This window comes from Botrytis sinoallii (assembly GCF_014898435.1).
Source record: "Botrytis sinoallii strain Bc 23 chromosome Unknown BSIN_001, whole genome shotgun sequence".
Classification (NCBI taxonomy): Eukaryota; Fungi; Ascomycota; class Leotiomycetes; order Helotiales; family Sclerotiniaceae; genus Botrytis; species Botrytis sinoallii.
This window is the reverse complement of record NW_024066028.1, coordinates 2,319,501-2,343,926: the sequence shown is the minus strand read 5'-3', so window position 1 is coordinate 2,343,926 and position 24,426 is coordinate 2,319,501. Positions and strand designations below refer to the sequence as shown.

Genomic DNA, 24,426 nt, shown 5'->3' with positions numbered 1-24,426 from the left:
TGATACCCAAGCACCCGACTATGATATGGCTCAAGGAAATGTCCTAGTGACCCCCTCAAACGATAAGACTCCTTATCTACTGGCTCTACATTTAGCCATACAACAGCCACGAGTAACCGACATTAATCGTTCACAACCACTTAGAAACTCTGTATTGCAGCAGTTTAACAGGATAAAATAGCCTAGCTTGGTTAAGCGTACATTGGCAACTCCGACATCCCGTGCGAATTGGCCCCACCATGGATTCCCGATTACTATATTCAGCGAATTGTTCCCTTAACTTGATTTTGGAAGGTGCTTTGCTTGTACGAAGTACAGTGCTCGGGATACAAAAGGAAGAAGTCTCGTATCGTATCAAAATCGTACCTATCAATCGTATCAGATCAGGTGATGTGTTGACATGACAGCATAGACTTCAGGTACAATGAGAATGCGAATGAGACATGCTTTCTACTCTTCTATCAAAATCATGATGCTCGAACTAGTATGCATCGGTGTTGGAGGTTTGTAATTTGGAGGTTGACTAATAGCTATTGTTTTGTGAGCATTGGATAGAAAACTTTGAAAGGAGTGTTGCCTCCTCGGATTGGTAGAGCATTTAAAGATATCTTATTGGTGGTGATTTCTTGAACTTGACGTGTACAATACTTTGCTGCGTACAGTATAACATATTAAAAAACATAGTAAGGGTATACAATATAAGAAAACGACGAGACCATCTCTGCAACCATCAGTGTTTTGTAGTCCAACACCTGATAAACCCCCTGATATTCAAATCTTTCCAAAGCCTCTTCGCTCGCTCGCTACAATAACAAGAAAACAAAACATGAGAACAACATTAGAATACATACGCTCATACTACCCAGTTCCCATAACCAGATTAACACAGTAGGTCGTATATTCATATCTCATTTCGTAATAAAATCATTCCATTTCATTCCATTAAAACCCAAATTTCTTCCGAAAACGAGAGAGGCCACCAGAAGCACTCGGCGCGCGGGACGTCTCGAAACCGGAGTCTCTCCGACTTTCTCGTGGAGGATCTTCTTGACTGCCTTCTGGGCTTCTTGTAGGCTTCTCTATCTCCTCCTTTTCGCGTCTTGTCTTTCTCATTCGTCTTCTCTCAGCCTCTCCGCCAACTGTCTCATCAACAGGGGATGCTTCACCGGTGGGGACGTTGGGTGGAGGGGGAGCATCTGCATTCTCTTTCACCCAAGAGCCTGTACCACTATGAGGCCAAGCTGAAGTCCTGGGCTTTGAATGACTGTTGACTGGGCCATCTGCAGGAAGAAATTCCGGCTCTGGAGCAGGTGCAGACTTGCGTCTCGATTTTCGAGGATCCGATGATTTTTCCCGCTCTGCCCGCTCTGCCCGCCTTCTTCGACGTGCTTCACTATCGTCGGGATCTTTGTGACTGCGTCGACGTTTGGACCGATATGGATCTTCACCTCGTGGCTCGCCATCTGCTTGGGCAGCCTTTCTCTCTTTTCTGTCTCTTCGTTCGGCCTCTCGCTCCTCTTCGACTCGACGTTTGTCAGCTTCAGCAAGTCGTCTGTCTCGTTTAGCAGCGTGTCGTGCCTCACGTTCACGTTCATCTTCCTCTCCGCTTCTTTGGCGCTCTTTTCTTGACTCTTCCTTTGCCGTTTGTACATCCTTCGTACCTCTTTGATTTGCATCGCGCTCAGCCCTCCTCGCGCGGCGATCTGCTTTTTGTGCCGCCTGGTCTTCCTCGGAAATGGCACCTGTCATGGTGACATCAATCTCGGGACCTCTAGAAGATCGTCTAGTCTTTCGTTCATCCCTTCTGTATGCACGGTTCTCATCTTCAGCTGGGGCCGTACTACGACGTTTAAGGTCTGGTCTATCCTTTTCTTTATCTTTTTTTCCAAAGACGCCACCAAACATGCCACCCAATCCAGATTTGCGGGCACTCGAATCAGTTCGTTTAAGTCCAGGTGTACCTGGGATTTCAGATGGACCTCCTTGCTCCTCCATGTCGACGTCGTCTTGTCTTCTTTGTTGATACGCTCTAGCACTAGCAGTCCAGTCTGTGGTAGGCCTGGTCTTCCTTCGAATTGGTATATCCATGGGTGGCGGAGGCATAGGTACAGGTGGTAGAGCTTGCCCATCAAACATTGAGTCATCAGTTACCTTTGATTTTCCTTTTCTATCGCGACTAGATCTCTGACGAATGGGATCTGCCACGTCATCATCTACCACGTCATCATCTTCATAATTGAGGTTAGCATAAGTAATAATTATGATACCCTGATGGTTCTACGTACCACGTGATGGCCTGGTCTTTTCGGACTTGCTTCTTGAAAGCTTGCCAGGGACACCGATACCAAACATTTTTGCAGCCTTTGCGGACATTGGAGGAGGCTCACGAGAATCGTCGGGAATTGGAGTTGCGTAGTTGGAGCTATCCATGTTGACAGATTGTCGGCGTGAGCTTGTCCTACTCACACTTGGTCGCTTTTCAGATTTTGAATTAGACCTCGATAGTGGAGTAGCGGGCCCAAACATATTTGAAATTCCCCTAGAAACTGGTGGTCTGTTATCTCCCTTGGAGGATTTATCTGCTTTGTCTGAAGATGAGTCTTTGGATGAAGAAGTCTTCTCTTCTCTAGTAGATGATCTTCTAGATTTAGAGTGCCGAGGGTCGGATTCCCTGGTAGACCTTCTCTCCTCTCTAGTGATTTGAGGCTCATCGGATCTACGCTCACGGTCCCTGGATGACTTTTTCTCCCTTTCTTCCTTGCGAGGCTCTGCCCCCCACGCTCCCCAAGAAGATCCATCGCGAACAACTCGAGGACGTTCTTTCTTAGATTTATGATCCGAGTCTTGTTCCGGTTCCAGTTCTACTTCAGGAGGTGGTGTCGGTGGTTCAATGGGTACAGGAGGTGCTCTAGAAGATTCCTTGCTCTTACTAGATTTGTGCCTATTTTTCTTTTGAATTGGCATCTCGACAATATCAATGATTTCGTCGCCGTTTGCAGAATCCGGAAATGCACCAGGAAGAATTTCCGGATCTTCCAACCTTTCCTTGTCTCTTCTGGAAGATTTTAGTTTTCTCCTTTCTTCCTTGGTCGGCGCGGGCGGCGCAGCAGGTGGGGGTGGAGAAGGTGCTGGGAAATATTCATCTATTTCTTCTTCAGATTCATGAGGCTCCTCAGGGGGTTTATTCGCTTCAAATGCCCTTAACCTATCAGCGATGGTACCTCCAACTGGTTTCTTTAACAAGCTTGATTTTATTGATGGTGGTGGCCATTTGGTTGTTGTGTCCTTGTTCTTGGAAGAGGTTTCTGGGCGCATCGCTTTGTCAGCAATCGCAATCTCGTCTGATCCCGTGCCCCAAGCCATGAGATTCTTAGTGGATGCCTCGGCAAGATTAGTTTTACCAAATTCCCTATCATCCTTGCTCGGTGATGGCTTCTCTATCACTGGTGATTTTTTAGGAGCTCCCCAAAAACTAAAAGCTTGAGATGCTGGCTTTGCGGTTGTTGTGCGATTACCTAATGCTAGAATTTCATCTACTTCTTCCTGGGTTGGTTCTAGGTCTTCATCTGGTTCTGGTGTTGGAGCTTTCGTTGGGATTGGCGGTGATGGCGGTGGTGGTGGTGTTGGAGGAAGAGGTTCTGGTTCTTTGCTGTGTTTAGACTTCTTACCCTTACTTGATTTTGATTCTTTTCTAAGCCGTCTAGAAGCTTCGGCCTCTTCTCTAAGAGCTCTCTTCTCCGCCTCTCTATTGACACGCTCCATTTCTTTTCTAGCGGCTTCCTCTTCCTCTCTGATAATTCGTTCTTCCTCCTCTCTTGCCCTTTCTTCCTCCTCTCTTGCCTCCTCGGCTTCTCGAGCAGCATCTTCCTCGGCCTCTTTTGAGGCTTGTTCTTTTTCAGCTTCCAGCTTTGCTAATCGATCGGCTTCTCTCTGTTGTTTCTTTGTCAATTTAACTTTCGGTTTGGCTGCTTCAGCCTCTTCTGCTAATCTTATAGCTTCAATCCTAGCTTGCTCTTGGGCCTCCAAAGCCTCGGCCTCGACTCTCGCTTGCTCTTCAGCTTCGATTCGTTCTTGCTCCTCGGCTTCAAGTCTCTCTTGCTCTTCAGCTTTTAACCTATCTGCCTCTTCTTGCTCTTCTTTCAATTTTCTTTCAGCCTCTTCCTTTTCAGCCTTTCTTCTAGCTTTCTCGGCCGCCTTGTCAGCTTCCTTCTGTTCCTTCTTGCTGAGTTTGACAGGAGGGGATTCTTTCTCCTTGGATTTTGATTTCTTTGATGAAGATCCAAAGCCCCACAAGTTATCTGTTTCAGGTTCTGCTGGGGGTGTTGGGGCTGGAGGAGGAGCTTCAATCTCAAGGACGTTCTTTTTCTTGCTCTTTTTCTCAGTCTTTTTGTCTGGTTTGCTACCTGAGGCAAGACCCCATATTGAACTCCAATCGTTTTTGGGAGGCTCTGGTTCGGATTCTGATTCGGATTCGGATTCGGATTTTTCGGCCTTCGCTTTCTCTTCCGCTTCAACCCTTTCTCGCTCTTCGGCCTCGAGTCTTTCTTGCTCAAGTCTCTCTTGCTCCTCGGCTTCGAGTCTTCCTTGTTCCTCGGCTTTTAATCTAGCTGCCTCCTCTTTCTCTTCAATCAATTTTCGTTCAGCTTCTTCTTTTTCAGCTTTCCTTCTAGCTTTGTCCGCATCCTTCTGTTCTTTTTTGGTGAGTTTGACTGCTGGTTTTGATGAAACCGGACTGAAAAAGTCATCGAATTTAGAATCCTTGAATGATTCAGCTTTGGGGGGTTCTTCAATAAGGTTCTTTTTCTTCTTCTTGTCTTTCGAAGAAGAGCCCCATCCCATGAAATCATCAACAGCCGGGGGGGCGTCTGGTACCGGTGGAGGTGACATGGGCTCTTCAAACTCATCAACAGGGAGTAGAGATTCTTCTTTGCTCTTGGTGTTTTGTTCCCAATTCATCCAGTCATCATCATTATTTGCAGGTTCTATGGCTTCATATATCGGCTTACTCTCAGGCTCGGGCGAAGGTTCCTTATTTTTGCTCCCCTTCTTTTTGTCCCTCATGGAAGTAGAAGCAAATCCCCAGCTGAAATCGTCCATAACAGCTGGAGGCGGGTCGGGAGCCGGTGCAGGTATAGGCTCGTCGTAGTCATCGATGATTCTGGGTTCCTCAGCGCTCTTCTTGCTCTTCTTCCTATCTTTGTCCTTGCTAGAGATCCTGTCCTTCTCTTTGCCCGAGGTTTTATCTTTCTTTTTGCTTGAGGTAAGAGCACCCCAAATACCTACAGATTCAACAGATTTCGGGGCCGGTTCGGGATCTGGATCATGGAATTCTTCTTCAAGTGGTTCCTCATCTTTCTCTTTGTTATCAAATCCCCAATCAAAGCCACCATTCGCTGGAGCAGTTGGCAAATTTTCCTCCTTGGATTTCTTTTTCTTGTCCTTTGTAGAACTACTAAGTCCCCATGAGTCCCATGCTTGAGTTTCCTCTGCAGGCTCATCTTGTTCTAACTCTGGTTCGGGTTCAGGTGGCGGCGGTGGCGGTGCCCTCACAATTTCAGGTTCCACAACAGCGTTCTTACCTTTCTTCTTTTTTTCTTTTTTAGACAACTTGGCTCCCCAGACCGGTTCGGGTTGTGGTGGTTCGATTACCGGTTCCGGTGCAGGTTCGGGTTCGGGTGTGGGTTCTCTTTCGGGCTCTGGGGCAGGAAGTGGCTCTTCTGTAATTTTCTTCTTCTTTTTCTTTTCCTTTTTAGTAAGTCCCCATCCCCAGCCACCCTCCTCTTCTTTTTCTTCTTCTTCTTTATTGTCCTCAATTGCAGGTTCGGGCTCCGGTGGTTCAATGACTGGCGGTGGTTCTTCTACTTTTGGCAGTTCGTCAATAATTGCATTCTTTCCCTTTTTTTTCTTACCCGATTTGGTGTTTCCCCAAGCAGAAATTGGTTCTTCCTCTTTCGCCCATTCGCGAACAGGATCGGGCTCTAGGTCTTTTTCGCGCTCGGGTATAGGATCCGGTGGAGGTGAGTCTTCTGGTTTTGATATTTCAGCAAGCTTTCCCTTTTTCTTTTGGTCTTCTTGGATATTGTTCCAAAGTTCGAGGCTTCTTCCACAAGGGCAGGCTCAGGAGGAAGAGGAGTAGGTGATTTCTCTTCTACAGGAGATTCTACGACAGGCTCCACAACAGGCTCGACTACGGCTTCCATTTTTGGGGTTTCATTGGGTTTGGGGGTTTCATTGGCTGCTTTACCTTTCATCTTTTTGCTTGTAGCACCCCAAGCACCCCAAGCAGCGTCGTCCGAAATAGGAATATTGATGGGTTTCGGAGGCTCCACTTTGGGTTCTTCTTTTGGGGCCACTTCAAACTTGTCTATCGCTGAAGCTACGGTACCTTTACTTTTCTTCTTCCTATCTTCTTTCTTGGAAAGGCCAATATTAAACCCAAGATCTTCTTCTGGTATAGGATCGGGTTTTGGTTCAGGCTTTGGCTCGGGCTTTTTTTTCGATTTTCCGGGAATCTGTTAAGCTGCGTTTAGTCTCCTCCTGGCCAAGGGCACCGAATGTAAATCCCAGGCCTTGATTTTCGGGCTTACCACGTTCATTACTCCAAGGATTGTTGGCATCCTCGGTGGCCTTGTTCACTGGAGATGGTGTCCTTGCGCTTGTTGCGCTTCCAATTCCCCATTTAGACACTCCAGTAATCCAACTACTGCCCCAACCACCTAGAACACCGGGTAATTTTGGGCTTGCAGTACTTCCACCAGATTCTACATTCAGGTCAGGCTTTGGCTTATCATCCAATTTGATGTCGTCAAATGTTTCGGCAATCTTTATCTCGGGAGCGGGAGGGGGCGGAGGTGGAAGAGGGTCTGGTTCCGGCTCGGCATTTCTTCCCTTTTTCTTCTTCTTCTCTTTCTTAGCCGTTATAGTGTAGCTGTCCGGTATGTTTTCTGTAGCCCGCTCAGCAATCTTCTTTGCTTCCTCTCTCTCCTGCTCTCTCCTCTCTTCTTCTTTCTTCTCCTCTTCTAACCTCTCCTCTTCTTTCCTCTCCTCCTCTTTTCGTTCCTCCTCTTTTCTCTCTTCCTCTCTCCTTTCCTCTTCTCTTCTCTCCTCCTCCTTTTCGTCATCTCCCCCATTGCCAGAACCACTCCCATTAGCTCCAGCATCGCCATTATTACCATCATTATCATTTTTCTTCATGCCATCATCTCCATCGTCTTCCTTGGGTTTGTATACTGGCGCATTGTTCTTTGCATTTGCCCTCTTATTCTTCTTCGCAGCCACCTTAAATCCATCTTGGTAGTTGAAATCGACAGAGGGGTTTAATCTACGATCGTCAAATGGTAATGGTTCACGTATTCTTTCTCGCGAGGTTATAGGGGTAGCGGGGTGTTTGATATAGTCTTGCGACTGTGATTTGGCGAGTGAACTAGTGTCGTGTAGGTCTACTATATTCTCTTCGTCGCCTTGTGTAGACCTATGCCATTGCCACCCTGGTAGTAAGCTAGCGGTTCTCAATCTTTCGTTTATTCGCCTGCGAGAACTGGCTTGTATCGGATGGAGGCTCTCGTCCTGTGAACAATATTAGAAACCTATGTCGAAGATACTAAAACAACCCAAGCACAAAAGTCGCTACTTTGTGATTTGATATCCTGCAAATAAATGGAAATCGAATAGTTCCCACATGGGCTTCTTGAACTTCAACATATGCAGTGGGCTTGGGCTATTTCTAATCTCGTCCGTGGTGCTCGCGACCATTGTACAAATTCACCAGTTGCACTGCGCCAGCCTGATCTAGTCGCAGACATAGAATTGAAACCATATAGAAATTATTTGTATGCATACCAATCCCGAATGCCATAAATCTTTCTGTGTTTGCGAAGCCTCCCAAGCCTTTGCAATGAATCTCAGCCTCATGCGAATATCCCCCTCATCCCATCCAATCGTCCAAGGAAAGGTCGTATTCAATCCACAATCGCTTCCGTACAACAAAACCTCAACCGCTGCCATTGTGGATATTCAAACTTTGGTTATGGCAGGAAGATGTCAAATTCATCGAAACTGTGTGGTACTCGGCATGAGCGCAATCTGAAGGGGGGCTGGCAAAGTGGGATCCGCTTCGAATGCGTGGCAGAAGGGCAAGAGAGATTTCGGAAAAGAAAGAAAAGCAAATTGAAGAAGGCTGAGAGGATGTAAGTACAATTCAACAGTATTGTGAGGTGAGAGTTAATGTGTAGTTAGTCGATCAGTTCAAAGAGGGTATGATATGGTATGGTATGTATGGTATGAGGAGAACTTCGGACGTGGTCACACGTTGAATATTGCCCTGGTCGTTTGTATCCTGCGTTAATTCTGAGACATTCAATCAGGTATCTGTGCTGAGAGTGATGATCCCCCCCCCAAGAAACCCTTATCAAGACCCCTATCCGTGCCACTTCAATATACCTAGATGTAAAACATTCGACGTTTATATATGTTCATCTGAAAAGGTAAACCGTTCTCGAGGGTAAAGAGTTTCTGAAGAATAGATCAAACGATGGATTCAGACCGATAAAAGGATGTTTAGATTGACCAACGATACTTCACGGAACAAGATTCTCGCATTGGATGACACTAATAGAGCCATGTACAGTTATGGTTATGCATTGTGCAAGTACGCCTTCACACACCTGCAGTTGTCGAATGGGACAAGAAGAACACACGATGACTGGTAAAGTTTCCACTTTTTACTGGTGCTTCGTAGAGGATGCGGGTACAAGCAGGAGCGGACAGGTAACTAATAGGCCCAAGTTAAATCGGTAGGGCAGGTAGATCTGTGGCAAGCGTGCTGTGTGTGGGTATTGGATAATGATTGGTATGACTTGGGAAAATTCATATGTGAGGTAAAGGTAGTTGGTAGTACAGCATTGACATTTGTCGTTGGTTCTTACATGATTATATGTATACAAAATATAGGAAAATATACATATAATAATCACTTGCTTCCGGTGAACGTGGACGAGGGTCAATTTCATATTATCGATCGTTGTTGTCAATTGTCTGGTCTGTCGTACCATTTCAGGCTCGCTCTTCATTAGTTCTGGCCCTGGGCACCTTTTCGCCATCCCCATCTCATCTTTCTCCACTGTTTGAGACTCTTCTACGTATTTACGATTCGTAAATTACGAATAATACCTACAGTAAATAGGTGTATTTTGCTACACCGCTTCTTGATATAAAGCACGAAGAGCTGGGATCAAGAGCATGAATGGAAGGAAGTGCGACCACACAAAGGCACATACGCGGTATTCTTCCTTCGCAGTCCTCCTTCGCATGGAGAGGCTGAGGGAGGTGGGTGAAGAAAGCATAGGTGAAAAGCCACAAAAAGGAAGAGCTGGTTGGAAGGAGAAAGGATATGAAGATTTTCATCAAATTACATTATACAATTGGCTTCATGCATAAGGGGATGTTGCTAGGTATTTCTCTTTCCTAGCCATGGGTTTGGTTGGCTGGTGACACTGCACATTTCGAGATTGGGTAGAGGTGGCAACCAGAAATGTGATGTATCGTGGGAAAACAACACTCTGATTCGTTGGAAAGGATATGCAAAGTATAACAAACCGCGGGTACCGACGTGCCTTTAATATCTTCTTTGGTCCGAGTCATCATAAATCGGTGCGCTATCGAGACTGTATTTGTGTATAGAGGGGATATCTACTACCTATCTAGTAATCAGAAGGGCCAAAGTCTTTGATTCATGTTCATGATGCAAACCACAAAACTGCAAACAATCCACCCCATGCATCGAGAGAAAAGGCCCATTCTCGAGTCAAGTTTGAACTCGAGATATAATGATGGGTAGAGAAGCAAACAGAGACAAACAGAGACAAACAGAGACAAACAGAGAGAATCGAGGCAATCGAGGCAATCAGTTTAGATCCAAATTCACACCGAGCCCTTAGATCCGGCCACTTTGAGATTCGTCACCTTGTCAGTCGCACCCACAAGAAATTGGGTATGATATTCAAAAGTTCTCTTGAACACATGATGAATCTACTTACTCGGTACGATAGGTAGGCAGTGAGATAAATCACCATCCACACCGTCACTTAAGTAAGTCTACTTTAGGTGGCTTAGCTCGCAATCATTCGTCCCAATTTCATGGATTGCAATTTCAGCCTGAAGTAACATGAAGTCATCGTGTTCAGATTTTATTTTGATATATACCGCGTTTATCTTCGTATATTTCATGTTTTGGAAATGGAAAGTTCATACTATTTTATACTATTCTATACTGCTTTTTCTTCTCTTCTTTTCTTGATAATCACCCAAAGTTTAAAGAGTCCACAAATTTCGGGGCAACAATCCCTCCGATCTGCTAGAAGCACTTTGACACTCTGATTTGAAAACTATAGAGAACTGCCACACAAATCTACAGATTTCATATCGCCGCACAAGAGTGGAGTCCTTCGGACTTCAATTCCAGTGATTGATAATTCCAAGTCCTTCCAGACCAGGCATTGCGGAGGATGTTTTTATCCGCAGAAGATACTAGATGTCTCTGATGCGTTTCACTTCAGGCCTTGCAAACACGATTTTTACGCAGAGAAAATTGCTAGATACTCCTCATTGCCGAGGTTCAACGACGTTGTTTACTAAACTTTTACCTGTTCACTGACTACGTAGTCATGTATGTCGTAGACAACCCATGCTAGAGAGGGGCATAGTGATATCAGAGTAAAAATTTCCAGCCAAACAAACTTCCCCCCGCACCGATTCCCATCTTCAACTTTTCCATAATAAGGATCTAATTAAGTTTTCTGTCTCCACTCTATGAGCTCAAGCTCCGTTCCTAGATTATGATTATTATCAATCATGCCTCGAAGACTACTGGTCGTGTCTACTTCAAAAGAAGTCCTAATCCCCTCTCAATTCCTCCCAAAGTATCAATTGAACTTTTCCATATCAAATATACCCCGTTCACAATATAAAAACGCACTTTCCATCAACATACCAGATCTAAAATGCCATCAAACACCGCAATCGTCGTTCAGAAGCCTGGAGAGGCCAAGGCAGTTGAGGCCTCAATCCCAAAACTTAGAGATGATTACATCTTGGTCAAGACCAAGGCCGTTGCTTTGAACCCAACTGACTGGAAACACGTCGAATGGCTTACCAGCAACGGAGCTAGAGTAAGTCTGCGATTCTTGTATCTTTACCAAACCATGCTAATGGCTCTCTGTACAGATCGGATGTGACTACGCAGGTGTCGTCGAAGAGGTCGGAAGTGCAGTTACCAAGGACTTCAAGAAGGGCGATCGCGTATGCGGTTTCTGCCATGGAGGAAACGAGGTCAACCACGAGGATGGAGCGTTCGCAAACATCATCACTGCAAAGGGTGATAACCAAATCAAGATCCCAGACAACATCAGCTTCGAAGAAGCTGCTACCCTCGGTGTCGGAATCACAACGTAAGTTCTCCAGACACTTCCAACCTTCCCAAATTCACCCAACCAACCATCCATCCATCCATCTAACATGTTCCTTCCCAGCGTCGGCCAAGGTCTCTACCAATCTCTCCAACTTCCCCTCCCCACCTCCCCCGCCTCAACCAAATTCCCCGTCCTCATCTACGGCGGCTCCACCGCCACCGGCGCCCTCGCCATCCAATACGCCAAACTCTCCGGCCTCACCGTCGTCACCACCGCCTCCCCCCGCAACTTCGCCTACCTCGAAAGCCTCGGCGCCGACAAAGTCTTCGACTACAATTCCCCCACCTGCTCCCAAGACATCAAAGACTTCACCAACGACAGCATCAAACACGCCTTCGACTGCATGTCCGAAGGATCCAGCCCCCAGATCACCGTCTCGGCCATGTCCTCCTCCGGCGGCGTCTACAGCACTCTCCTCCCCGTCGCCACCGAAGAAGTCCACAAGTACAACGCCAAGGTCGAGAACAAATCCACCCTCGGCTACACCTGCCTGGGCGAGAGATTCACCTTTGGCGCCACCGAAATGCCCGCCAAGCCCGAGGACTTTGAGTTCGCAAAGACTTTCTGGGAGATGTCCCGCGGTCTCTTGGCCGATGGAAAGATCAAGGTTCACAAGGTGTCCGTGAACAAGTTTGGTGAGGGCTTCGAGGGTATCTTGAGCGGAATGCAAGCTGTGAAGGAGGGTAAGGTTAGTGGTGAGAAGTTGGTCTATACTTTGTAAAATCAGGGATTTGGGATGTACAACATGTAAATAAAAGAATGGAGTAGTAAAGTTGTTGGCTCGCTTATAGAAAGCTGAGCATATTTATATTGTAGAAAGTTGGATATGCTTAATGATTACCTTATCCTTTAGTACGAAATTTTCCTCCATTGACTCGATCCCTCCACATAGGGTTGTACAGCTATGTAAGAATATTATCATGACTTAATAGCGGCTCCTTTGCCTCGTCTTCGCCTGATCGATGTTGTTTCGTCATGGAAATCCCCACAACACTTTCATTTACATCCCTGTCAAATACATTACAAACTCGTATAACACCTATTAATCATCATGCATAAGATAAAGTTAACAGTGTATCATTTCTAGATTCGTTCCCTGGAACCCTCACAGGATCACATCAACTATCTGAATCATCTCAACCACCTCAAAATCAAAAGAAAACTCCACCAAGATAACTTACGAAGCGACTGCCGCTCACCGCAGAAGCCATGACATAAAACCCAACAGTAACAGAATTCGTGGTATCTAAAGCGCCAAAAGAAAAAAACCTCATCAGTACCTAAAAGTCCCCGTCCCCTCTAGAATTTGACAGCCGTGAAGAAACAAAAGAAAATCAATGCGTATATGCACGGCGTTGACTACCATTACAAAGAGACTATCGACCACTCATATCACTCGAGTAGCCAGTATTATATGCGTCCGTCATTTGAGGTTGAGGGTAACCATGTTGTGGACCCGGGCCACTAGAAAGGTATCCTCCATCGTCACCCTCGTCATAATACTCAGAGCCGCTAGCATCGAAACTGCTTCTACCACTATGATCATCATCGATATTGTTGTCACCTTGAGGAATCTCTGACCAGCTTAAATTTGCAAGCGCGGGGTATTGTGCGAGAAGTGCAGCAGGTAAGCCGTAATTTCCACTCGAATCAACGGCAAAGCCATTAGCATCTTGACCCATAGGCTGTTGTTGCATATGCATGTTTTGCATCCGTTGCTCTTGCCACAATCTTTGTCTCTCCAGAGCCTCTTCATCCAACAAAGGTTTTATACAGATTCTGCCAGCCTCAGATCTGAAATGTCGACCCAACGCATCAGCTCTAGCAAAGCGGCGACCACATCCCCATTGGCCGTGTTGTTTCAGCTCGCCTTTACAAACGAATTTTTTCTCTCCAGAGTGAAGACCCTCGTGACGCTTCCGGTCATGTTGACGCGCAAAAGCTTTGCCACAAACTGTGCAAACGAAAGGTCGCTCATCAGTATGTGTACGCAAATGGGAGCGGAGATTGTAGGCTCTTGTAAAACGCTTTGGACAAAGGGTACACTGGAATGTTGCCGGGTGTTTTTGCACTCGCTTTGCACTGCCATTGTCGGATGATACTGCTTGGTAATCAGGATCTGCAAGACCAAGAATATAATCTCGATTAGGTAATGACGATGTAGACTGTCGACGTCGGCCAGGCGAAGTTGCCCCGGATCGATCATTTGGCGACAATGAGCGCGATGCCGATGAGTCATGACCTAATGGAGACAGAGAGTTTCTCACCAAAGGAGAGGCGTTTGAAGGACTATGAGGACGCGGGCTATTATATGGGTCCGAGACAGCTCTCCTACGACGACCTGAAAGAATTAGCTATAATCACGTGTAGGTAGTATCCATATACAACTTACCTCGGTCAGGTGGAGTTAATGCGTCTTGGTCAAGAGCTGATTTGGGAGGATCGAAACTGTTCTGTCTTGATGCCGGGGCAAACTCGACGTTAATCTCAGGGGGCACCATCTGTTGCGCCTGGCCCATGTCTAGAGAACTGTTATGTTGCATTGGTGGAAACGATTCTTGGCCTTGATTGTAAATGTTTTGAGAGGGAAACCCATTGTTCGCGTTCAGCATGAATGCATTTTGTTGATCCATGTTTGGTATTTGTTGAGGTCCGAGTCTAGGTGAGATTGCAGGACTATGAGCAGGGCTAATTCCGGCGTGAGGACTGGGATCAGTCAAAGAGAAGGAGCCGATTGCAAGAACGTCCTGATAAATTGAGTCTTGAGGGTGTTGCATCGGTGAGTGCTGTTGATCTATTCCTTCAAAGCTATCGTGGTGACCTAGATTAGGGGAGTGGGCAGCGGAAGAGATATCAGAGTATTCGGATGGAGTTCTGCGATGGCCTGTGAATTGCGGGGGCATCATACTCCAGTCACCAGGATTATGTACTAAAGGGAAAGCAGCACTCTCTGGGCCAAGCGATGCGTTTCGTGAATGGCCGGGTGATGGTTGAAATGGACCTTGATTAAAAGAAGGAGATTGGTGGGCGGAAGCTGGTGATCGGTTATCAGGTTGCAACAAGTTTGGTGGTGTTGGTGTATGCGTGGGGGGTGACATGTTCAACTCTGCAGGATTGATGGATGGATTTCCAGATTGAGGCGCAAGCTCATTCATGAAATAAGACTGGTCAAATTGCTCGTTTTGTCCACTATTGGGATACAACGAGAAGTCTCCGTCAAAATTGGCACTTAGAAGCTCTTGGGTAAAACTTCGCTGCGGGGGAGCAAATGATGATTGATCTTCTTGTTTGAATTGAGAATAGTCCTGTGTTTGGCTTGGTGCAAAATTGGCATCACCGAGTCCACTTTGAGTAAATTGCTGAGTTGGATTCAAAAATTCGTTGTTATCAACATAAGTAGGGAGTGTTGTGTTTTGGGTATTAAAGTTATTCTGAAACTGTTGGTGGTTGTTGATGCTCGAAGGATCCAAAGCAATGCCTAATCCATTCATACCATCTTGGAAGGCATGTGGAGAAGGAGAATGATTTCTTATATGTTGGTGACCTCCAGATGGAGATCTTCCACGTTGTGAATCCATGTTGAAAGTTTGTTTGCTCCTTCTAAAAATATCAAAATACTGCGAGGTTGTCGAGTATAGCAGTGAGCCTTACAGGCACGGTGGCAGTGCAAGTCAATGAGGCTTAGCAGCGGATATCCAGCCAGATCGCAAGCAGTTATTGGTTGAATTGATTGAACTTCCAAAATAACTATGAAACTTTGTTGAATTCCTGTGTAGGTAAGGGAGCTATGCGAACATGCAGTTCTTTGTTCGAGCTTATGGACGTTGTTTTTAGAGCTTTGGAGGGGAAATTCCACCGGAATCAAAGGCGAAATGAGGTAATCTCGATAATGGGATTGCGATTGCGCTTTCCACCTGTTCCGCAGACTGCTATTGAAACGATTGGTATAAGCCGAAAGAAATGCTTTCGAAGATGCGGGCCCCTGATGTAGAATTTCCTTTCGAATCGAGTATTGTAATTCAAGAATAAGCGCCAACAGAATGTTGGATGTTGTTTCCAAACTTGGTCGCGGTAGTAGATCTTTTCACGCCTAAAGTCGAGTCGTTCGCGATGGAGTGGGGGGTTATTGAATCTGCGTTTGTGAACCGCTCCTTCGTCTGGGACCACATATATGTATTAGCAAACGTATTCCATCATATTTAAGGCCAGAAATCTGCGATAATAATGGTCCGTTCAGGTATTGGAGAATATGGTTGAGCGCATGGCTGGAAACCAGATGAGTTTGCCTGCTGGCTCGAGTCTATTTCGACTTCACGGCCCAAAGATAGATCCAAAACACCATACCAACCAACAACAAACAAGAGATAATACCGACTTACATGAGAATGGTAAGATGTCAAAGATTTTGTGCCTCTCTAAACTTTGGTGAGATAACGTTATTCACCCTGAGCGTGTCTGTATGAGGGTCGCAAGTTGTTGATTTTGTTTAATACATTTGATGACATTGAAATGCTTATCGTTTCGGGGACAGTCCAGTTCTACAATCGCTTAGAGCCTTACCGCAAACCTCCGTGTATGTACGAGTGGTGTGTGTCGGCCGTTCTACTGGAAGGACAGAAGCAACTAATGAAATGATTTTTGGTTTGATGTTGCTTCACATATATACTCCTTTACTTGTTGAACACACCATTTTCTATTATTGTCAATCTTACCACGGTGTGAAATTGTGAATGAGTAAGATTTGGAGGAAAAGAAAGCCATGTCACTTTACATTCACAGGATCAGCCAGTCTCTGGATTCATTCACAGAGCTTGGTATAGTATTTTAGTACGAAGTAGGCAAGATAAGTTTATTATTTCAAATGTTATACATTCAGATGATTATATTCAAAATTAAGGTCTGACATCTTACCAAGGTCTCCCCTATGAGCTTCATTCTTTGAGAAAGAGCGAAGCCTTGAAGTAAAAATCAACCATTCTCATTTATCCCAAACCCAACCAACGGCTCCCCCCTCCCGCTCGTTGATAATGCTTGTGATTTGCCTTGTAGTTACAGAGGACGCAAATCATCGTGGCCAAAGCTTTAGTCCTCGTACAGAAACACGCTTTTTGTCAAACATGTCACATGTGAAGAGGAGAAGCTGGAGATGTTAATAAGTACCAGAAATCACTTACTTCATAATTTGGAGGGGAATCGTATTGATAGTTTGTTGATTTTGTTCAGTTGTTGGTTGGTGTAGGAATTCTCCCTTCAAGAGTCAGTGCATAAGTGCATGAGTGCATGAAGCGATAGCGATTCATTGTCCACATACTATTTTTGCTTGGACTGCTCCAACGGTCAACAGGTAGGTAGGTAGGTACCTTTTCTTTCGTGAATGAATGTAAGGTACAAGGAACAATTACTACCTACCCATCGAATCTGATTGGTACGCCCGCAGCCATAGCATCCGTCGCGTCCAACTGTTGGGCCGTAATTATATCGTTGGTGAACTTCCTCCTCCGTCCTCGCTCGTATTCCAATTACCATTCCATTACCATTACCTCAACATCCCTTTTCGCCAAGAGATCAATAGCTACATAAATACCTTCTATCATTCTCATATGGAAATGTGGATACACCTTAACCCGTCTTTGTGTCATTCAATGTCAAAATGAAATCTACTGGCCCTCTCGAAGATAATCAATATTGATTAGTCTGGCTAAGGTATGGTATGAGGCTATGGCAGGTGTATTTATATGTATCTGCAACAAGAACCCTACATATGAACAAACCAATCTGCTAGACGGGAGTGACAGGCAACTCTTCAATATATAGCTGAAAAAAAGTGCTCCACCAACATGCAGCTTGCTTCTTATGAACCAACCCTCTTTGCATCAATTGACTCATGATGAGCTGTTTGAACAGAGTATCTGAAAACGTACTAGCTACTATATACTCTGTGTTCTGTTTCTGAATCACCATGAAACTTTTGATGGTGTCATCACGTCTGCAGCAAATGCTCTTAGTGAGAATTGGTCTTGCAGTAGAAAAGTGGATATTTTCCGAAGACTTAACTCTACTCTATATATGTAGAATGAAAATCGTAAACACCATGATAATTTGGTGAGAATATATACCCTCAAATCACTTTTCTCAAAGAGTAGGTAATGCAAGACTATAAGCTTAGTTATCGAGTTTCATAGCTAGATACTGCACATCATCATTTCTTTGCTCAGAATGTTGGGATGAGGCTTTCGGCAACCGCGTTTCTGCAGCATCAAGAAGATGGCCCCGTCGCTTGGCAGTTTTGGCAGTTTCTTTGCCATGTAGGTTCTTTTGTAGGTTCTTTGCGATTCATTGATCCGAGCATGTTTGATCACCATATCTTACAAACAAACTTAACTCTTCAGTATGACTATAAACTCATGACCCCTTTATACTTATCATCAAAATAATGACGGACGATAACACCCCATCCTCTTCGAGCGCGCCAAAACAAATTGGCAAGATTGGACGGTACCAAGGACCCTCTGGCTGGCTATCACTCAGTACAGAAAGCACAAGCCCTATGGCAACACATGGGCAAGGCACCTTGACTAAACTTATCAAGAATCAATCAAACGGATCATTGGTAACCATGCGGCGGCAGTCTGGTTCAATATTGGGTCGAGACTCGTTGGATGATGAAGAGCGCCCGCGCAGTGTATTCGACGACCGCGATGATTTCAGCGAAAGACGTTTGAGTGCTGTGCTCAATGGACCACAGATGCGCAGTCAACGCCTCATTGGCAATAGCAATCCTCGATATAAATGGGAGAGATATTGGAAAACTGAGGAAGAACTCAAAAGCATGAAGAAGCCGATGTACGTCACTCCAAGTGTTACTCAAGCACAAACATCCAGCCTTATGACCAAAAACTGATAAGTCTCACAGACGCCAGTACTACGAACGAACCAATTCTCTCATTCAACAATATATTTACATTGATCGGTTACTCGATTCTTCAATCCCTCATGATCTCCTCAATGAATACGAACACAATGCATGCAGTGGACGATTTGAAGTGCCCACGACGATATCAGAAGAACCGCGCACTCCCCCAGAATCAGAAACTCCCACCAGTAATGGCAATGGCACTGGATCTGTCCCGAAGAGAATCAAGCGGACACCCCGAGAGATCTATAAGGTCACGGAGGAGACGCCTCTTCTTCTCTCAGAGGAAGATAGCGAATACGATGGACCAAAGCCCGAAATTCCCGGTATGGAGGACGACAGTGTGGAGAGTGGTGATAGGATTGTACAAATTGCGATTTATATCAATCTAGTAGCCAATACAGTTCTTCTAGCTGGTAAAATTGCTGTCATTGTGTTGACAAGCTCTCTTTCGGTCCTTGCTAGTCTTGTTGATGCAGCATTGGATTTCCTCAGCACAGCCATCGTTTTTACAACTACCAAAATGATCGAACGTCAAGATCAATATTCGTATCCTGTTGGCCGTCGGCGCCTCGAGCCAATTGGTGTCCTTGTGTAAGACAGTCCTCTTCTACTCATAGCTTTCGCTTGCGCTAGAGTTGATGTAATTTCATTTCGATCAAATGCTAACTCAATGGCGATGTAGCTTCAGTGTTATCATGGTTACATCTTTCATTCAAGTGGCATTAGAGTGTTTCAATCGACTCTCTTCAGACGATCGTGTCATTATCGAGCTTACTTTGCCAGCCATTGTTATCATGTCTTCAACAGTCTTCATCAAGGCACTTTGTTGGCTATGGTGTCGACTTATCAAGAACTCCAGTGTCCAAGCACTTGCCCAAGATGCCATGACCGACGTTATCTTTAACATTTTCAGTATCATTTTTCCTCTCGGTAAGCCCATTGATAACCCCTCTTTACTCCTCATGATCTAACAAACATACAGTCGGCTTCTACGCTAAACTATGGTGGCTTGACGCTCTCGGAGGTCTTCTCCTTTCTCTGTTCGTCATCATAAACTGGGCCGGTACATCCGCCGGCCACATACGTAATCTCACTGGTGCTGCTGCCACCGCCGACGAACGCAACGTTCTTCTCTACCTCACCATGCGTTTCGCACGCACCATCAAGCAAATCCAAGGTCTGCAAGCATATCACGCCGGCGATAAACTAAACGTCGAAGTCGATATCGTGCTGGATGAAAGTATGAGTCTCCGTGATAGTCACGATTTGGGTGAATCGCTACAGTATGTATTGGAATCGGTACCCACGGTTGATAGAGCATTTGTTCATCAAGATTACGCGGGCTGGAATCTACCAACGCATATGCAGCAGCAGGGTGAATGAATGAATGAATGAATGAATGAATGAGTAAAGCATAATTGGGCGGTTGCTACTCTTTCGGCATTGTTTTTGAGATGCCTGTGGATATGACACCGATAGACTTTTCTGATTCCTGGATGATATCACAAGGGAGTTTACCTACCTGCGGCGTAGCAACTTGTATTATAGAACATCTTTTTGTATAAATGATTCTCAATTCGGTAAAGCAGACATGATATGATACAATAAATACAACACAATTATTAATATTTTCTCTATCTAAAATGAATTATGTGAGTTTTGAACATTGAGTATAGCGTAGAAGCTCACTGTGGAAACGATTCAAGCGAATGATTTCAACCCCCCTCCTTTTCACCTCTCCATACATTCCAGAATCCAAATACTATATTTCTGAATCTCAAATCTCAAATCTCAAATCTCAAATCTCAAATCTCAAATCTCAAATCTCAAATCTCAAATCTCAAATCTCAAGTGATAATCGTTTGATGGGGGATACTTGAAAGAGGAAACTTGATAGGTGAAAGGGGTGAGTGAGTGAGGTGAGGTGTAGGTTTGTTTTGGGGGAGGGGGGGGGTTATATTTTGTATTAGGTTGTAGTGACGGGATGATGTGGTGCGGTTCGGTTTGATGTGGTATGGTATGGGGTTTGGGTAGCAGCGAGAGAGTGGGATTATTATTATGATATGTATTCTATTTACGTATCCATTCTATCTATTTGGCAGAGAACCTAGGCTAGGGTTAGGGCTGATGAAGACGCCGACGGGAGTGAGTGATTATGGTTTGGGGGGATCAAGGATATTTAATATTTAGCAGTGGGGGTGAGATTTATCTCGAATTCTACGACACGTGTACGAAAGGGGGATAATGAGATGATGGGTATGATAATGGTTGATAATGAGATGAATTAAGTTGGAAGTTGGGATTGGGTTGATTTGCACACATGTATGTTTGTAAAAGCAGGAATTTCTCGAATTTCTTCAAACCCAAAAAAATATGGAGTTGCTTCGAATTTCGAAAATTGCACAGTAAGTTTGGAGTTTCGAATTTTCGATGGAGTCGTCTCCAATCTATACAAGTGGATCTTCGGCGGGTGATTTCTAGGGATAGGGAATAATAATAGGTAGGCAAGGCAAGCAAGCAGGGTCCTGGAGTTTTGATGGACACAACGATCGTACACAGTCCAAGGAGAAGGGGCCGGCCAGTCGTCGTAAGGTTGAAGTGGAAGGGTTTCTTCGAATTTCGAAATAGATTTATGTTGATCCGATCCACAGATGTCATCCACAATAATCAATTGAGAACCCTTTATCGGGCGAATGATGGCGATGTTGCAATGGTGCTGCAGGAAAAGTTAATACATGTGAAGGAGTAGATATATGAAAAGGAGATTGGAGGCTCCTTGATGGCTTTTTTGTTCGGGTATCAATTTGGGATAAAAGGGTTTTGTTTAGACGCTGGGGTGAACGGTTGTCTAGGTAGCAGCAAATGGTGAAAACCGACAATGGGAGGTTTGAATGATCCTATTTTCGGAATCGTATGTTGATTTGAGATTGAGTTGGCTTATTTACGCGTTTCACGACATTTTGGATGGGCATGTATGGTTGTGGTAGGGACTTCTGTTTGGTAGTTAAACATTATCCCATCCCATTCAAAATTGTTTGAGGCTGTGTCGATCAATTCACGTGTTATTGTCATTGGAATGGAGGAATTAATGTTCGGTTGGTTGAAGTTTGAAGGTTCCCAAAAAAAGTCAAAAAGGTGTATAAACTCGTATTACAACCATCGCATGGTCAAAATTAGTGGAATGCGGAAAAGACGTCATGTCGAAAGGGTTTCGAGAAGATTTCGGGTCCGGTGAAGATTCGTATTTGTGGGTTCCGATTTGATGGATTTTCTGAAATGCCAGGTGGTGGAGTTCGAGCCCCTTAAAATATGTACAGAGCACCTGGGCACAGTATCCATTCTGGAGTCTTGTGGATAGCGAAATGTTATTTTTAAGTTTGAGGTCTGAGATTTGAGATTTGAGATTTGAGAGATTTGAGAGATGTTAGAGATATCAAAGACATTAATGTCTAGTAAGTAGTAACTCAAGGTTCTCGTAGGGAACTCGAGGTAGAGTTGTGATCTTAATCTGGCTTGTGAGAAGAGGGTTTGACGCATAAGTGTAAAGGAGTAGTAAGGTGAGTGCATACCTGATGGTAATCAAACGAGGAGATTGGATGGGTGGCTGAATGTTTCCTGGCGGCACGGCATTGATCATAAAGAATTCAAGGACTGTAGTCGATGATTGGGATTGGAATTGGGATTGGTGAAGAATTCTCTTGGTGCAACAGCCGAAAGGAACCAGGGGTCAGAGATCTTTGGGAAAAGCGTCATGCAAGAGGATAAAAAAGGAGTCGAAGTTCTGTTTCCCTCGACCTATCGAGTCCAGCACCCTCTACACATGCTCAAGGATGGAGAAATGATGCATTTCTTGTTGATCATTGGTGTCACCGTAACGAACGAAAGAAGAATGATACATGAGGGCATACATCGTGATGGAGGTCGAGACGTGGAAGGAAGAAACACCTAGGCAGTGATAGAAGAGAAGAGAAGGGAAGAGGGAAGATGTGATGTGGGATACTCGATGGGGTTGAAAGCATTCATGTGATGTGATTGATGGAGGAATGGGGTGGAGGGTGAAGGTAGATGGTAGATGGTAGGTGGTGCATGGTACATATTTCCAAATGTGCTCGGATTACCGTTTATATATATTAGATAGTCAATGACAAAAGACCTTGGGATGGTGATGAGAAAGGTTTCCTTTTTGTTAAGAATACCCATCCAACCTTTTTGATGGCATTGATGTCAAGGTACCCAATTATACTTTAATACTTCCACATCGAGTAATAAATGGATTGGGTAGTTTTCTTGTTCCTGGACTAACAATGAATGACAACCCAGCGTTTACCGGACTACATCAATCTAGGCATAATGAGGAGTAGTGGGAGGGAATGCTTTTATATATACATGTCACCAAACACACAACCTCCAGTAATCAACAGGATCGATTAGTCTGTTCCTGCACTTATACCTTGTTGATATACCTACCTAGTGTATATACGCAACCTCCTCCTTATTATACCTCCGCCCACCTCCCTCCGTACCGGTACTCAGACCCCAGCAGTCAAGCAGTCAGTCAATCAATCAAGCCATCACACACTCTGTGCACGTCAACAGACTGGAGAGTGGTGGTAGATATGCGATGCGTTACGGTAACCTGGAAGGGGAATACTACGATGATTCATGGCTCAGGAGATATAAGGTACCCAATACCAACAGTATTTTCCGCATCTAGGGACCCAGTCCTCCGTGCGAAAGAGTAATACACTTCCTTGGGCTCCCACGGTCCCTAGTGCAAGGAGGAAGAGGAAGAGGAAGAAAAGAAAGAAGAGGAAAAAGGTTCTTATTCTTGAGCATTAGTATCGTAGTAGCATTAGTAGAAGTATTAGTCGTAGTATTAGTTGTCGTATCTACTAGGTATTAAGGAGGCACTGAGATACTAGATACCTAGGTACTCATACTTAGTCCTATCACCCAATCATTCATCCATTCACCCAAGCAACCCATGAATTTCTCATCTCCATCCAAACATTCCACCTCCATAAGCATCCATCTCCTCGATTGCCTCCAGAACTAATAAACTAAAACTATCGACCTACCTAGGTACCTGGTAAATACCTACCTAGTACTGGTTCTCTCTAACCTTAACATTCACATACATTCACATCCATCCATCTCCCTCCATTATCCATCTCCCATTTATTCATTATTAACAAGAAAGGAAGAAAGAATTCATTCCTGATCTTGTTTTTTTTGGATTACCTACTTAGCACCTCCTACTGCCTTGCCTTGCCTTGCTGCCTGTCTACCTACCTAGTACCTACCTGCCTACCTACTTTATCATCCTACTCTATTCACACACTCGCTCACTCACTCACTCACTCATCCACTCTCTCATCCACTCTCTCATCCACTCTCTCTCTCCCATTTTAAAACATCACATCACATCATCATATTGAATTGAATTCTTCAATAATTGATTGCCCTTTTGCATCTTGCTAATTTAAAGACATTGCATTTTGTCTAATCAAGTCCATCGCTCTCTCTCTCTCAATCAATCACTATTGAATTTTCTGTTTCATCTCCAATCTTTTTTCTTTTCTTTTTATTCTCTTTGCGTCTATCGTTCGTGCTACTGGGGCTGCTCTCATTCTCTCGTTCTGGCAGTAAGTAAACATCACTCTGCTTTCAATTTCTATATTTAAATTGCGCCTATAAACATCAACAATCCCCAAAAATTTCAGCTCTACTATCGTACATACTACACACATACCTTTCCCCCAAACGCCATACGTCAACTGCAAAAAAAATTCATTTGGCAGCCAGAAGAAAATATGTTTATTTAGGACAAGGTTCATTCACTACTACCATTTGTCCATAACCAATCTTTGCCTGGCCGGGGCTTGAAAGAGTTGTTCAGCACCTTTCCATCACCAACCTTCTCTCACCCATCCTTGCCTTCCGAGGATATACTCGGCGAATAACACCACATTGGCTTGCTTCCATTTCAACCTACACTACACCGGTCTCGCTCTACAACAGCATGGACCTTTGATGAATCTGTCG

General features: G+C 44.7%; 4 protein-coding genes across 4 annotated transcripts; 2 read left to right on the top strand and 2 right to left on the bottom strand.

The window, feature by feature from the left end:
* Positions 1 to 942: 942 nt before the first annotated feature.
* Positions 943 to 8,004, bottom strand: EAF02_000522 (uncharacterized protein; the record flags this gene model as incomplete). Its single annotated transcript, XM_038896570.1, has 5 exons — positions 943 to 2,228; positions 2,286 to 6,026; positions 6,245 to 6,448; positions 6,588 to 7,566; positions 7,840 to 8,004. 5 exons carry the CDS (start codon positions 8,002 to 8,004, stop codon positions 943 to 945), a joined length of 6,375 nt encoding a protein of 2,124 aa, XP_038763429.1.
* Positions 8,005 to 10,997: 2,993 nt separating this feature from the next.
* EAF02_000521 (uncharacterized protein) lies at positions 10,998 to 12,186 on the top strand (the record flags this gene model as incomplete). The annotated part of the gene is made up of 3 exons (XM_038896569.1): positions 10,998 to 11,165; positions 11,221 to 11,444; positions 11,526 to 12,186. 3 exons carry the CDS (start codon positions 10,998 to 11,000, stop codon positions 12,184 to 12,186), a joined length of 1,053 nt encoding a protein of 350 aa, XP_038763428.1.
* Positions 12,187 to 12,465: 279 nt separating this feature from the next.
* On the bottom strand, positions 12,466 to 16,142 carry EAF02_000520 (uncharacterized protein). Its single transcript, XM_038896568.1, has 3 exons — positions 15,845 to 16,142; positions 13,858 to 15,622; positions 12,466 to 13,806 (listed from the first exon to the last, which is right to left on the bottom strand). Exons 2-3 carry the CDS (start codon positions 15,041 to 15,043, stop codon positions 12,842 to 12,844), a joined length of 2,151 nt encoding a protein of 716 aa, XP_038763427.1. The 5' UTR covers positions 15,044 to 15,622; positions 15,845 to 16,142; the 3' UTR covers positions 12,466 to 12,841.
* Positions 16,143 to 17,442: 1,300 nt separating this feature from the next.
* EAF02_000519 (uncharacterized protein) lies at positions 17,443 to 19,801 on the top strand. Its single transcript, XM_038896567.1, has 4 exons — positions 17,443 to 18,308; positions 18,379 to 18,972; positions 19,064 to 19,311; positions 19,364 to 19,801. Exons 1-4 carry the CDS (start codon positions 17,899 to 17,901, stop codon positions 19,762 to 19,764), a joined length of 1,653 nt encoding a protein of 550 aa, XP_038763426.1. The 5' UTR covers positions 17,443 to 17,898; the 3' UTR covers positions 19,765 to 19,801.
* Positions 19,802 to 24,426: the final 4,625 nt, after the last annotated feature.